Source organism: Rhinatrema bivittatum, chromosome 3, assembly GCF_901001135.1.
Source record: "Rhinatrema bivittatum chromosome 3, aRhiBiv1.1, whole genome shotgun sequence".
Classification (NCBI taxonomy): domain Eukaryota; kingdom Metazoa; phylum Chordata; class Amphibia; order Gymnophiona; family Rhinatrematidae; genus Rhinatrema; species Rhinatrema bivittatum.
The window spans coordinates 277,727,821-277,743,098 of record NC_042617.1 but is presented as its reverse complement, the minus strand read 5'-3'; the positions used below and the strand labels follow the sequence as shown (position 1 = coordinate 277,743,098).

Here is a 15,278-nt window from a genome sequence, read left to right as displayed (position 1 = left end):
ATTTAGGGGCTAGAGCTAGGATGTTAAATAACCTCCTAATATTATGACCAACCTTTCACAAAAACACTCAGATCAGAGGAGACCTGAACAGGAACTGGCTCCTCCATACATAACTGAAGGCTCTTAGCCAATATTTAACATCTGCATTTATTAATGAAATAGGTGTATAGGAGGCAGTGTGTTAGTGCTAATTCATAAGTCATCTAAGGATCTATCAATGTCTCCATCAGACATCCCTTATAGGCATTAGGTTCATGTAGACCGTTAAAGACTTCACATAACATAGGAGCCACAGGTCGGCACCAGCCCTATAAAAATGTTTGTTTATTTGTTGAGTCTTATATACTGTCTGGTTTCGCCATCGCAACGGTTTACAAAGTTTTGATGTTTTAACAATTTTCAAAAAGGTTCGTTCAAATGGTTGTTAACATAGATTATAATTTTACAGTGTCTAAGGGATACCCATCTGGGCCAGGGCTTTTGTCTAAAACCGATTTCTGAATTGCACTAATAATCTCTCCTGGAGTAATAGGAGCTGTTAAACATCCCAAATCTCCTTCAGGTACTTTAGGAAGTCCTAGTGGATCAACAAACTGGTTAATCTCCTCAGGCATAGGGTCAGACTGAGCAGAATATAAAGTTTCAAAATGCCTGGCAAACAATTTATTATGAAAATTTTGTCTTTATTCATTTTCAAACAGTTACACTACAGCAAGAAAACAACTAAGATTGAGCTCTATGGTTTGTTCTGGCCATAGGCTCGTGTTATGTATTCACATTACAAACAACTAACTACGTACCCAACAAGAACCTCAGCTCTTCCCTCCCCCGGGTAGCACAGTCTTGGCTGCCAATTCTCCAGCTCCTCAGATGATCCATCTCATCAGCAATAAATTGCAAATTTTAAAAGTAATTTAAAATTAAACTCTGGGCTCTGTGTGGTAATGATTGTGTTATAAAGTTCCAGACCATCAAAAAGCTTTCCTCCGCTTATATATGTCCCACTTTTTCACATACTTTTTGCAAAGACCCATGATGAGTACACATCGAGGAGTTCACCGAGCCAATTCCACAGGATCGTTTTCTTTGCTAATGTTAGCACTTTGCGGATCCAAATTCTGGAAAATCTTTGCCCCCTGTGCCACCCCGCTTAAGTTATCAAAAAGTAACACATGCCGTTTGATATGTAATCCTCTTGAATATAACGGATCACCCGTTTCCAAAATGAACTAATATCAGATCAAACCCAAAACTGAGGGCCTAAAGTTCCGGGTGCCGGTTTACATTTAAGACACAGTTCAGAGGCAGATAATCTTATTTTGCATACTAATTGCCTAGGAATATAGTAATGCATTAAGAACTTACATTGTTTCTCCTCAAATCTATATTGCTGGAGAGGGTGCAGATTCATTTAAAACAATCCAGATATTGCTCTGAATTCAAGTCCAAACAGAGCTCAATGCTCCAGCTCTGTATAAATTGGCTACAGTCCATAACAAGCCTCCTGTCCATCAAAAAACGATAAGTAAAGGATACTTTGTGCTTAACTGGAGGATCCAGTGCTTAACTGGAGGATCCACGTCAAAGAAATGTGATAGATATTTTCTGACATGGCCCCAATCTCCACCCCTGAGAGAATGAATATAATGCCTAACCTGAAAGTAGACATAAAAGTGTTTTCTGTCTAAAGTAAATTCTTCAAGCATTGCTGGAAAGTTTTGACAGTTCCTTCCTCTGTAAAAAAAAAATAAAAATAAAAATTGAGAAATCCATAGAACTCAAAGAGGGTCTGGTAAGACCAGATAGGAAATCTCCATTACTTACTAATGGCTACACTGCATTTACTGAACTGTTTAACTGGAGCACAGAGCAGAGAAATCTCCATGCGTGAACCAGTAGAGTCAGCAGAAAACTGTTTCAGCATGGTATCGGTAAGAGTAGTGGGAGAATGCAATAGAAAACCCAGCTTAAATAGGGAGAACTTCTCCTGCTCCATGTGGGTAGGAGTATAAAATTGTGTTCCCAATAGCCAGTCAGCCGCATGTCATAGAGTTCAGGCCACATTATAAAGTCTGAGATCTGCTAGGCCCAGGCCCCCTTTATCTCATCTCTGGGTAAATTTATATAATGCTAAGTGTGGCTTCACTATTTTCCAAGGGTAGGCATACTATAATAGCTTTGCAAAGCTGTTATAGTCATGGGTGGTTAGAAAACAAGGTATCATCTGAAACATGTAAAGCCATTTAGGGAGCACAATCATCTGAAAGAGGTTTACGTGGCCTGACAAAGACAATGGAAAATCCTGCCAATGTTGAAAGAGCGTTTTTATGGAAACTAAAAACCTCTGGCAATTGATTCTATACAACTGATTAGGCTCAACAGGTAAAGTGATGCCCAAATAAAAATGTCCTCCATTGCACTGGAAAACCGTCTCCCGTACATGCTGTCAGGTGGGAAGTGCTTCACATTTTTCTAAGCTTAATTTCAACCCCTGCTACTTTGTCATATTGTGCCATTACATCCAATAAAACAGATAATGATGCTTGAGAGTCTGCTATATGTAACAAAATGCCATCAGCGAAAACTGCCATCTTAAATCCATTTTTACTTGCCCAATCTAAAGGAATCCCTTTAGTCTGAGCATTGTTCTGGATGTGCACTTGTAGGGGTTCTAAGGCAAGGCTAAATAGCAAGGGAGAATGGGCATCCCTGTCTCACACCTCTAGTTAAGTAAACAGGATCAGAGGTCCATCCATTTACTGAGATACAGGCTTGCACAAAATAGCCATGGATTCCAAAAAAGGACAGTGATTGAAACATAAAGCCCCACTCAAGACGATCAAATGCCTTTACTGCATCCAGGCTCAACACCAACGATGCGAATCTACCTAGTTTACTACTTTCTAAAGCAGCAATTATCCTACTCATGTTCTTAATGGGATAATAACCTTTCACAAACCCAACATGCTCATCCCCAATAATAGTAAGTAATAGAGTAGCTAAACGAGTGGCCAATATTTTCACCAAAAGCATAATGTCAAAGTCCAACAAGGAAATCGGCGATATGATGCTGGTAAGACCAAATCCTTCCCCTCCCTGGTAAAACTATAAATGGTGGCATGATTTGGAGCCAGTGGGAAGTGTCCTAGGTCAATTACACCTTAAAAAGCTTACCCAAAGGAAGCAATAACTGCAAAGAGAGGAGTTTATAAAACTCCGTTGAGAATCCATCTAGGCCAGGGGCTTTCCATAATTTCGCTGCTTTAATACCCTGTAGTATCTCCTGTAGGTGTATGGGTTGATTCAAGGACTGTAATTGTTCCAGAGTCACTTGTGGCAATGGGGTAGACTGCAAGTAAGCTGTAGCAGCTGATACATTTCTGAGGGAGGCCAAGGCTTGGTAATAAGCTTTAAAAATTGCACTGATATCCTTCCCTGAGTTAACCACCTCCCCTGACTCATTCCGCAACTGAACGACATGCCTGGCCTGGGTCCAGTCTTTTGTTAAATTAGCCAAAGATCTGCCTACCTTGTTGCCATGTTGATAAAATGTACATTTATAATACATAATACCTTCCTTAGCTTTCTGATGTAACACTATATTCAAGGCAGATTGTGTAGCCAGAAAGCGTTCCCTGTGGGTGTTAGTTGGAACTTGATCATAGCTCTGTTTGTCTCGCTATAATAGTTTTTGTAGGGTTAAGATTTGTGCTGCCCTGGCTATCTCCCCATAGCACTTCCTTATTGGTATTCCAAAAAAGTATTGGTATTTCCTGGTGTCCCCCCTTAATGGCCAAAAAGAATTCCCAGCTGTTCACTAAAAAAAAAAAAAATAAATTCCCTAAAAGCCACATCCTTATAAAAATAACAGGGGAATCTCCACGTCAAAGAGCCAGGCTTTGGGCAAATGCCCCCCTACCCCCCAGGTCCACCCTACAGGCGCATAGTCAGAGATGAGTTGACCAATTTCTGAATCTACAAGCTGTGGAAAAAACTTTCATGGATCAAAAGCATATAATCTATGTGAGATCGTGTGTTGTGAACGCGAGAAATATGCGTATACTCTTCTCTAAAGGGTGGATCGTGCGCCACACATCTACGGCTCGATACAGTAAGGCCGCGGTAAAAACAGTGCGGCAGTGTCAGGCGCACCCTTCCTCCCCGCACCCACAGTTCTCTTCACTAACTCCCCGATACTCTCCTCTAATCGCATGCAAATGCATGCCGCGGCTGTGAAGCGTTAGGGAAGGGTTATGCCCGCGCAACCCATTTTACTGTATAGGCGCTGTAACAGCGCCTATACAGTAACCTGGGTGCGCTGGTACCTGTCATTTCAAATGACATTTGAAATGACAGGCACCAGGAAGTGTAAAAAGTGTAAAAAACAAAAAACCTGTGTGTTATATAAAAAAATGTTAAATACCTGTCGGAGGGCCGTGGTTCCAGGCGGCCGGTGGCGGCGGGCAGCCATCAGCGGCATCCGGTAGTCCCTTCTCCCGATTTCGCACGGGCGGGTCGGCAGCGAGGGGGGGGGGGGGGCGGGCAGCCATCAGTGGCATCCGGAAGTCCCTTCTCCCGATTTCGCAAGGGCGGGCAGCCATCAGCGGCATCCGGAAGTCCCTTCTCCCGATTTCGCAAGGGCGGGTCGGCAGCGAGGGGGGGGGGGGGGCGGGCACCATCAGCGGCATCCGGAAGTCCCTTCTCCCGATTTCGCACGGGCGGGTCGGCAGGCAGCCATCAGCGGCATCCGGTAGTCCTTCTCCCGATTTCGCACGGGCGGGGCGGCAGCAGGATCCGGGAGCGGCAGGTAGGCAGCAGCGGGGTCCGGGGGGCAGCGGCAGCAGGATCCAGCGTGTTCGATCGGGCAGGCAGGTAGGTGGCAAAATAAAGATGGCCGCCTGCACGGGAAAAGCGTGCAATTGGCCGCTGAAGACGTGACGTCACGACGTTTGGCGCACGTGTGACGTCACGTCTTCAGCGGCCAATTGCAAGCTTTTCCCGTGCAGGCGGCCATCTTTATTTTGCCACCTACCTGCCTGCCCGATCGAACACGCTGGATCCTGCTGCCGCTGCCCCCCGGACCCCGCTGCTGCCTACCTGCCGCTCCCGGATCCTGCTGCCGCCCCCCCCCCCCCGCTGCTGACCCGCCCGTGCGAAATCGGGAGAAGGGACTACCGGATGCCGCTGATGGCTGCCCGCCGCCCCCGGCCGCCTGGACCCACGGCCCTTCCGACAGGTATTTAACATTTTTTTTTTTTTTATATAACACACAGGTTTTTTGTTTTTTACACTTTTTTACACTTCCTGGTGCCTGTCATTTCAAATGTCATTTGAAATGACAGGTACCAGCGCACCCAGGTTTTTTTGTTTTTTACACTTTTACACTTACCGTAGCAGGCCCGAGCCTTGCTACTTTTTCGTTTGTTTTTTTTTTTGCTTCGGGAGGAGGGGACCGGACGGACCAGGGCGGGTAAGCAATGTTTTTACACTACACTACACTACACTAACTCCTACTAGGGGGAGGCGGTAAACTAGCAGGTTAAGGCCGCGGCAGAACAGCGGGTTACGGAGGAGATAATATTAGCGCCCGTTACAGTATCGCAGGGAATAGCTAATTCCTTCATTATACAGCTTTTTCGTTCATTTACATGCCGGGTGCAGAAAGGGTTTAGGAAAGGGTTTAGGAAGCGCTAAGGACGCGTGAAACTGGAGACTGTATCGCTGAATGGCCTTACTCCTCTGTATTGTGCGCTCCCAGCACGTTACAGACGGGGAATCTTTAACTCAATGTTACTGTATCGACCTGCTAGTAAATACAGATTAGAGCAAAGGTAGTTTACCCCCTTACCCACTGTGGACCCGGGTGTGCCCTAGTGGCGGAACACTTTAAGTAGTTACTAGCAACGTAATTAAAGTCTTCCCCCCCCCCCCCAAAAGGACAGGCACAGGTCCCTAGGGTAATAATAATTTTGCTATATTTGTGAAAAATGAATGCTGATAATTATTTGGGGCATATATACCTCATAACACTAAGGTGTCCCGTGCAGAAGACCCTCCACAATGAGGTAACACCCCTCTTTGTCTTGAAAGATGTTAGTATCTTTGAAAGAAATGGTTTTAGTTATCAAAATTGCCACCCCTGCTTTCTTGGGCTGGGATTGAGTGGAGTAGACTTTCTCCACCCACTGCCTTTCCCATGATCTACAGCATCTCAGCGCGTTTCCTGAAGCATTACAATGTGCGCCTTCCATCTCTTCAGTGCTTGCAGTATTTTTGTATCTTCACTACACAACCACGTTCCATTAACGTAAGCTGCTAAGTCATCCAGCTTGAAAGAGACATGGTCTGTCTGTGGAAAAGTACATGACCCAGTCAAAGCCCCCCAGCCTAGGCTCTAACTTCCTAATGAACAAGCTTGACACCCTTCCCCCCCCCTTCAGAGCCTGAGCCGGCATGACACAAAGCATGAACAGAGCTACCTGTTACAGAACCCTGAACCCTTTTATCCCCCATACAAACACCCTAAATAGTACCATAAGGTAGTAATCATAACACCCACAAAGTGCTCAAAATTGAGCTGGAGCCAACGTGATACAAATGTGCTGGGGCCCCACTCCTCTATGTGAACATTAAGATTAGGTACAGAAAAGGAATAAACTAGCTTAAGATTGTATAACCCTGATGAGAAATATGAAATACCTACACCTTTGAAAAGAAACAGGAACATTTTTTTTCAGAGAATACATCAGTGACAAAACAGAGCCTGAGTCAGTAGCAGATAAAAGCATCAAAACAATTCAAGATCCGTCCACTGTAGGTGGCTACAGTGTTAGCCACGCATGAGCCAGGCAGAAGCCTCTCGTCTTCCATCTGAAGACACTGGTAAATTCAGGCATGAGCGAAAGAAATCTGCTGCCTCCTGCGCTGATTCAAAGAGGTGGTTAACGATATAGGTAACTCGCAGGGGCGCAGGAAACTGCAGCACAAAGCACGCTTGGTTCTGCACTAATTGAGAACAAATAGAAATAAAAAGCTTTTCTCTTAGCCAAAACCACTGCTGAGTAATCTGCAAAAAATGAGCATGGGGTGACCATCAAAAGCCAGTTCCCTCTTCTGATGATATTGCCTTAGCACTTCCTCCCTCCTTATGCTTAAAATTTTAAGAAGCATGCAATGACAAGTCAGGGCCTTCCCTGGGCCCTATCACACAACCCCATGCGGTGTGCCTGCGCTATCACAAGTTTCACAGGGATCGAGGCAAAATTAACTTCCGTTTGTAACCACATTTCCAGCGCTCCTCTCAGATTGCGATCACCCACTGTTTTCGGGAAGACCGATAAAACGCAAGTTATTCCTGCTTGAACGATTCTCAAGGTCCTCCATCTTTAAATCAGATTTTGCTGCCTCTGACTTTAGGGCCTCCACCTCCTGCTCTAAGGCCTGCAGCTTCACATCTGCTAGACAGTGGGAGTTATTGGCCAATAACACTTGTAAATCATCAAAATGTGCATGTATTTTATCCAATTTTGCATCCATAGCATTTAACAAAGGCGGGTGGTCTCACTCGTGTCACTCCCCCCGACACGAGAGACGGTGGATCACTTGGACCGCCCTCCATCTTGTTTACCCCAGGTGCTGGCTTATTTTTCCTAAGCATTTTTGCCACCATCAGAGCTTGAAACTAAAAAAAAAAAAGCTCCAGCCTGCAATATGCCTGGTAAGTGGTCCTTTGCCGAGATGTTTTGTCATTGCATTGGGAAGCAAAAGAAGCAGATGCCCCACAATACAGAGAGTGGGACCCCGGAGCTAACGAGGCTCATGTTGTCCTCGTGCTCTCCGCAAACAATTTATTAATATCTGCAGAGAAATAGTTCATCACCCCATCTGAATCCTGTATCCCATATATTATAGAATCTCTCTAATTCATTCTTTATCCACCCTAGCAAGCAAAGCATCTGCCTTATTACCATGTTCATAGTATTTTTTTTGTATATACCTGAGACCTTTCAGTAACATCAGTTTGTAAAGTTTTTAATTAACATCATCATTCCTCATAAAACAAACCTATAAATATAAATCAATTTTAATAGTAATCCATATTAATAAAAACTATTTCAAAGCAGGTAACAAATAGAGCATCTAATAAGAGCAAGGATAAAAAAAAAATGCAACTTTAAACATTTCCCAAAAAATCAATACGCATAAAAAAAAGTTTCCCCCTGTCCGTATCAGGGACCTTTTTATTTTCAGTCACCCTGCGCTTATGGATCGGGTGAGTAGGGAACACGCAAGCACCCCTTGCTGTTTTTTTTTTGGTGCCATGTGTGTTTACTGTGCTGGCCCCTCCTCATTGTTTTTTTTTGTTTTGTTATGTTTGTTTTTTAATGTTTAATTTTGTTTTCTTTTTCTAATCAGGACCTGTGCAAGGGTATTAGGCACCCTAAGTGAATCTTACAGCTTTGTACCTGGCCTTTCTCCTCATTATGGCCCTCTGTACACCCACTTTAAAACTATATGCATTTTATCAGAAAAGATTTTACATGAAAAAACTTAAAGTACAGTCTCTTGAAGTAAACTTATCACAACACTGTGTATATTATATTTATATGCACTGCTGTAATGTCAACCAGAAAACCCTGCAAAAAAAGCTAAACTACATTTGGAACACATATGGTATTAAGAACTATTAACGTATGTTAAATGTGGGCTTGGTTATCAGAAAGCCATGAGCAAATTAAATTTCAATTACAATATAATAAACCTCCTATTCCAAAACAGTGCTAATTGCAAACATTATGCCAGGCTCTAAAATATCAATACACCACCTATTAGGAGAACAGAACAAGCCAAGCTGCTATAGATCCCTACATTAAAATGACATGTTAGCAAATACTTAATCTCAAACACACATGCAGAACATACAGACCCTCACAAAATAAAATGACTATAAAGTATAAATGGAAAAATACAGTAAAAAAACTGGTGCACTACAGACAAACATCACCATTCTTCAACACAAACCAAATCAGGAAATATAAAAGTATAAATCATAATAGTAAAACCATACTAATAAAAATATTTCAAAATAGATGATCAACAGCACATCCAATAATTAAAAACTTTTTTGATTTTTTTTTTTTTCTTATTGATTTTCGTTAATGGGGTGTTTATTTGACCGGTATGATGTTTTTAACTATTTTATTGGTATTTGGGAAATTTAAAAAAAAAGTCTCCATAGCTGGGAACGTTGGACTTCCTGTCAGCTTGAGATTGATATGGATTAGTGGGAAGGGAGGAGCACAAACTTCCTCCTCTCGTGTACATACACGTTCATCCTCTATGCTCACACAGATATATACAAACACTCTCTTTCAAAACTCAAGCATGCTCACAGGCACACACACATGCTGGTTCCCTCTCACTCAGGCACACACAGGTGCTGGTTCTCTCTAGGTGTGCAAGGGCTTTCTCTCTCTCAGGCCCGTGCACACAGACACCCGCAGGCTCCCACTGACTCAGACACACGTACATTCCTCCTCCACTTATGCTGGTGAGCCTTATGCGATTCTCCAGCAGCTATGGACCTCCTTCAGTTTGACCACAGAGTGGGATAACATCCCCTGTCGGCCATGGGTTACAAATGCGGCTGGCAAATAAAGGCCCTGTGTGCCCCATACAGCCTGGTGCCCAAGGACGTTGGCCCTTCCCTTGGTACACCAGTGTCTGAGGTTCACCCTGAAGGTTTTCTGCTCTATGGCTGAGGGTACTGCTTAGCCCTGGCTGTTACCAATGTGGTTCCACAGAGTGATCAGTAGAGGGCAGTGTAGTTCTTACCAGCTGCCCCTTGTCCTGGCTCAGAGACCGAGGCCTCTGCCCTGCCAACTCCAGATGAGGATGCCTGACCTACACTGCATCAACCCTGCCTCTTCACTGTGGCATGTATAGTCTAGTAATCCTTTTATATTTTCAGCAAATGTGGGAGGTCATATTTTAAAGTGTTAGGAAGATCTGAACAGAGATCTCTTGTCTTGCTATTTGTTGCTGTTCCTTCTATTTATTTATAAAGCACTATTAGACATACACAGGACTGTATGGATACAGACAAGTCCCTGCTCTTTGGAGCATAGTCTAGTCAAAACACACAGACAAGACAGAAAAGAGGCTTTAGTGAATACATTTATTACAATAAACCATTCTTTAAATTCAGCAAGAATCTGATCAGAGAGGGGCAGGATTTAAGCTTTTAAAAGCAGCCTAAAAACGGTGGAGGTTTAGGCCTGGATTTTCTTATGGCGCAGAGCTCATTGAATCCCGTGGTAACGGGGGGGGGGCAGGCCTGCGAAAGCTGGCAGCAATCGCACCACCAAGGTGTTATCGCTGCCAGCTTTTGCACCCAATAGCGCCACCATGAAAGGTGGCGCTATGGGCACGCTACTGGTGCCGATAACGGGTCTTATCTTATTGCCACCAGTGAAGTTACCGCCGCATATGCCCCGACTCCGCCCCTATCAAGCTATTGCACGCGAAAAGTCCCTTTTCGTGTGTGATACAGATAGAAAATGACCCCCTTAGGTGGAGCTCTAATATGATCAGTGAAGGGGCATGGCTCATGCTCCTCTCACCCTCGCTGGAGAGCAGTGGTACCTATTGGTTTTCTTTGCCCAGGGTTTGTGAATCCTACACCTATCTATCTCTGCTTCCCCCTCCCCCATTAAAAAAAACCCAAAAAACTCTAGGCTTTGCTGATTTCTTTTTTTTTTTTCCCCATTGCAGCTCGCACAAGAGAGTCAGGACGCGACGTCTGGATCTCGCACAGTTCCCGTGCCACCGAGTGACTTGAAAGCATCCACTTCCTCCTCCTACCCCATCTACACACGGGAGGAGGTACGGCGCCACGTGACTTCGATGGATGGCATTTGGGTCACTCTAGGGAAGGAAGTGTTTGATATTACGGAATTTGTAGACATGCATCCTGGAGGGAACCGCATCCTGCTGGCTGCGGGGGGCTCACTGGAGCCGTTCTGGGCCATGTATGCTGTCCACAACCAGAAGCATGTCCTAGACATCTTGAGTGCCTACAAAATCGGGGAGCTGAGCCCTGAGGAGGAGGATGTGGCGCCCGCAGATCACTCGGATCCGTATGCCCAGGATCCCCCACGGCACCCTGCTCTGAAGGTGAACAGCCTCAAGCCCTTCAATGCAGAGCCTCCAGCCGAGATGCTGACAGAGGCCTTCCTCACCCCCAACGATTTTTTCTTCAAGCGCAACCACCTTCCAGTGCCCCGTCTCGACCCTGCTTCCTACCAGCTAGAGGTGGGGGGTCGGCCAGGGCGCCCCTCGTTGTTCCTATCCCTGCAGGACCTAAAAACGCGCTTCCCACGGCATGAGGTGACGGCGACGCTGCAGTGTGCAGGCAACCGCCGCTCTGAGATGAATGCCGTGAAACCCGTCAAGGGCCTGGACTGGGGCATTGCAGCCCTTGGCAATGCCAAGTGGGCCGGGGCACGACTGCGTGATGTCCTGCTGGCCGCTGGCTACAGTGAAGGGGAAGCGGGCGCCTTACATGTGCAGTTTGAAGGGCTGGACCGGGACTTGGCGGGGACAGGCTATGGAGCCTCCATCCCTTACCATGTGGCCATGAGCTCTGAGCATGAGGTGCTGCTTGCGTACGAGATGAATGGAGAGGCGCTGCCTGTGGACCATGGCTTTCCAGTCCGTGTGATTGTACCCGGTGTGGTGGGGGCAAGGAATGTGAAGTGGCTTGGTCGCGTACTGGTCAGCAAGGAAGAGAGCCAGAGCCACTGGCAGCAGAATGACTACAAGGGCTTCTCGCCCTCTGTGGACTGGGACAGTGTGGACTTCACATCTTCACCTGCCATCCAAGAGCTTCCTGTGCAATCTGCCATTACTTATCCCCAGCCGAATGCTGTGATAGCAGAGGAGGATGGCAAGATCACAGTAAGGGGCTATGCCTGGAGTGGTGGTGGCAGGGAGGTGGTGCGTGTGGACGTCTCTCTGGATGGTGGCAACACATGGCATGTAGCTCAGTTGGCAGGAGAGAAGCAGGCTCCAGGTCGGGCCTGGGCCTGGAAGCTGTGGACGCTGACAGCCCCGCCGCCCACAGGGAGGACTGAGCTGGAGATCATTTGCAAGGCTGTGGACAGCAGCTACAATGTCCAGCCTAATACCGTGGCACCCATCTGGAACCTGCGTGGTGTGCTGAGCAATGCGTGGCATCGTGTTTGTGTTCGGGTGAGGAGAGACTGAGGCAAAAAACCAGAGCGCACGAAAACCTCAAAACTTCTCCCTGGATGGCTGCACTCACCTAATTGTGTTTGTTTGAGGGGGAGGAGTGTGGCTTCTGAGGGTGGGTCTTTTGCCCTGTTGCCAGCTTGAACAAGATGCAACAACCATCTCTCATATTGAAAGCTGGTAAAAAGGTGGCAGAGAAGTAGCACAGCCTTGATTTTGCATTGGCGCTGTATGTACTGTCCAGGTTAATGCACAGTCCTGGATTCTATGCACCGAGCATTGTTGCCAGAGGCAGAAGGGGGGGTTCTGTTCGTTAGAATGGTCTCCTAACACCAATTTCCAGCAGCAGGGCCCTGGGAATCTGTGATGGGACTTGTACTGTCTGCCAGCAAAAGAGATTCTGCTGACAAGGTACTTTATATTTGATAGAAGGTGGCTTTGAGCCTCTCACCTGCCCAGTAAAGCTGTCATTGACTCCCACTACCTTCATCCTATAACCTTGCTTCATTTGGGGAATAATTACAGCTAAGCGCAGCTTTTGCAGAAAACTGAATTATGTGCTACTTTTTTTTTTATTGTTAATATTTGCAGTGCTGGCTTTAATAATATTCTATTGGGAGGGGGCCAGAGCCCAGACAGGGTGCTCTGCCTAACAGTTGGAACCTTGTCTTCCAGCTGTACTGATGTTCAGGTGCCGAAAGGTCAAGAGCACAGAGCTGGTTCTTTATAAGTTGTCATTGCGGCACCTTTTGTGCAGGTTTGCACTGTTGTGCAGTTTTAGCTCTCTCTGGCCTCCACCTTGCTCCCTTTTTTGTTCTTGGGGCCTCACCCCTACCATCGTAAAGGCTCTCTAGTCTTGCAGCAGATCTTGTGTTTTGATTGAATTAAATGTTTCTTTAGTGCTTGGGGGCAGAGAGGATAAAGTCTCCTCAGGTAAGCAGTGGAGGGCAACTACAGCCCTGCAGCTAAGACCTTTTTCCTGGGCTGAAATCTAACACCATTTTGCCTCCGTTTATCAGAGCAGTGCACAGGGCGTGCACCTGTTAAAGTCAGGCACAGCTACCCAGAGCTAATCAAGTGTAAAGGTTTTACTAGCATGGGGGGGGGGGGGGGAGTATTGTTAAGAGGAATGAGATGGTGACCATACTACCTTATTCAAGTTCGTCAAAGCCTACTTGGAACACTTCCTGTGCCTTAAGTTAAATATGAATACAGAGAAGCATTGGGGTATGCTGTCCTGTACAGTTTAGCCTAACTAAGGCCTTCAGTGATGAGTAGACCAATACTGCAGGTGCTGTATGTGTCTTCAGTGCTGAGTACAACCCTTCTACACTCTATGTCTCTTAGATCCTGTCCTTTTCTCAGTGTGAACATATCCCCCAGCCTTGTACAAATTTGTTATAGAGGAAGGGAGTTAGGACACTCCTGTCTGCTTGGGATGGGTTTAATACGTTCTTTAAGTTGAGTTTGTAAGTTAAGGAAAAAAAAGAAGTCCCTTACAAGGCACGGATCCAGCACTGAAAAAACGATAGAAACTCTCCTCTTAACTATAACAGGACTGTATACCTTTCCATGACTATACACAGGGGCTGTCATAGTTAGAGCACAACTGCACAAACTAGAGCCTGCGTGCATGTTATTTATACCTCCCTAACTGGCCGATAATAGTACGGAGTGCACGGTTAGCCTGCTCTTGGACGCGTGTTTTCCCTTACCCCTTATTCCGTAAGGAGAGGAAAATGTGTGTCCAACCCGCGGCACCTAATAGCGCCCTCAACATGCAAATGCATGTTGATGGCCCTATTAGGTATGCGCGCGTGATTCAGAAAGAAAAATGTGCAGCCAAGCCGCACATTTTATTTTCAGAAATTAGCGCCGACCCAAAGGTCGGCACTAATTTCTTCTGGCACTGGGAAAGTGCACAGAAAAGCAGTAAAAACTGCTTTTCTGTGCACCCTCCGCCTTAATATCATACCGATATTAAGTTGGAGGTCCCGAAGAGTAAAAAAAATTTAATTTGGCCTGCAGCTGTTGGGCCGAAAAACAGATGCTCAATTTTGCTGGCGTCCGGTTTCCGAGCCCGTGGCTGTCAGCGGGCTCGAGAACCGACACCAGCAAAATTGAGCATCAGCTGTCAAACCTGCTGACAGCCGCCGCTCCTGTCCAAAAAGAGGCGCTAGGGACATGCTACTGTCCCTAGCCCCTCTTTTTACTGCCAGACCTAATTTAAATAAATTAACTTACTGTATTGTGCGTACAGGAGAGTGGGCACTTGCCCGCTCTCCCGCGTTTTTTACTGTATCGGCCCGTAAAAATTTTATCAGTTTAGAGAGCAAAACTGGAAAAAGGAATAGGGGATAGGAGAGTGGAACTATTAATGAGACAGTAATATATATTTGACAGAGAGTCCAGTACATGTCTATCTATGTTTATTTAGAAATTTATATAGTGCCTAAGGCTGTAAGTAATTTACAAAAAGCACAAACAAAATGCTTAAAACAAGATGATAAAATGCACTAAGACAAAGTGAAATACAAAAGCTAGCTAAAAAAAATTGCAAAAAACATCAAAAATTGAAAAAATAAAAATCACTCTACAGCTGAAATGTGGACAGTCTGTAGAAACTGAAGAAAAGGTGTGGTGGAGCCAGTAACAACACCAAACACAATAAAAACCTGTGATCTGTCTCTTGTCTTTTTTTATTGCACCATCCTCTGAATGTTAAGAGTTCTTTATCGGTTATGACTGCTAGATACCAATTTATAATTGGCTACACCAGATTATAACTGCATAATCAGTCAGAGTAAGCTCCATTTACCTAGCATTTGTCTTCCAGCAGAGGCCAGTCTGGGTTGCAAGTAGCCAGCAGCTCCCACAGTGTAGATCTGTTTCCTGTTACTGGTAGGGATAGCAATGGCTTTCTTCAGTCTAATTAGCTAATAATATGTTATGGACTTTTCCACCAGGAACTTACCCAATCCTCTCTTAATCCTCGCTATCAGGTCGATACAGTAAAGTGTGCTCCG

General features: G+C 45.4%; 1 protein-coding gene across 2 annotated transcripts in view; it reads left to right on the top strand.

Annotated features, from left to right (window-relative positions):
- Positions 1–13,118, top strand: part of LOC115087495 (sulfite oxidase-like) — a 36,033-nt gene extending 22,915 nt beyond the window's left edge. For both annotated transcript variants that reach the window (XM_029594761.1, XM_029594762.1), the window contains exon 4: positions 10,774–13,118. In XM_029594761.1, coding sequence (XP_029450621.1) covers positions 10,774–12,267 — 1,494 coding nt within the window. In that variant the 3' untranslated portion in view covers positions 12,268–13,118. The remainder of the gene's footprint in view (positions 1–10,773) is intronic.
- Positions 13,119–15,278: the final 2,160 nt, after the last annotated feature.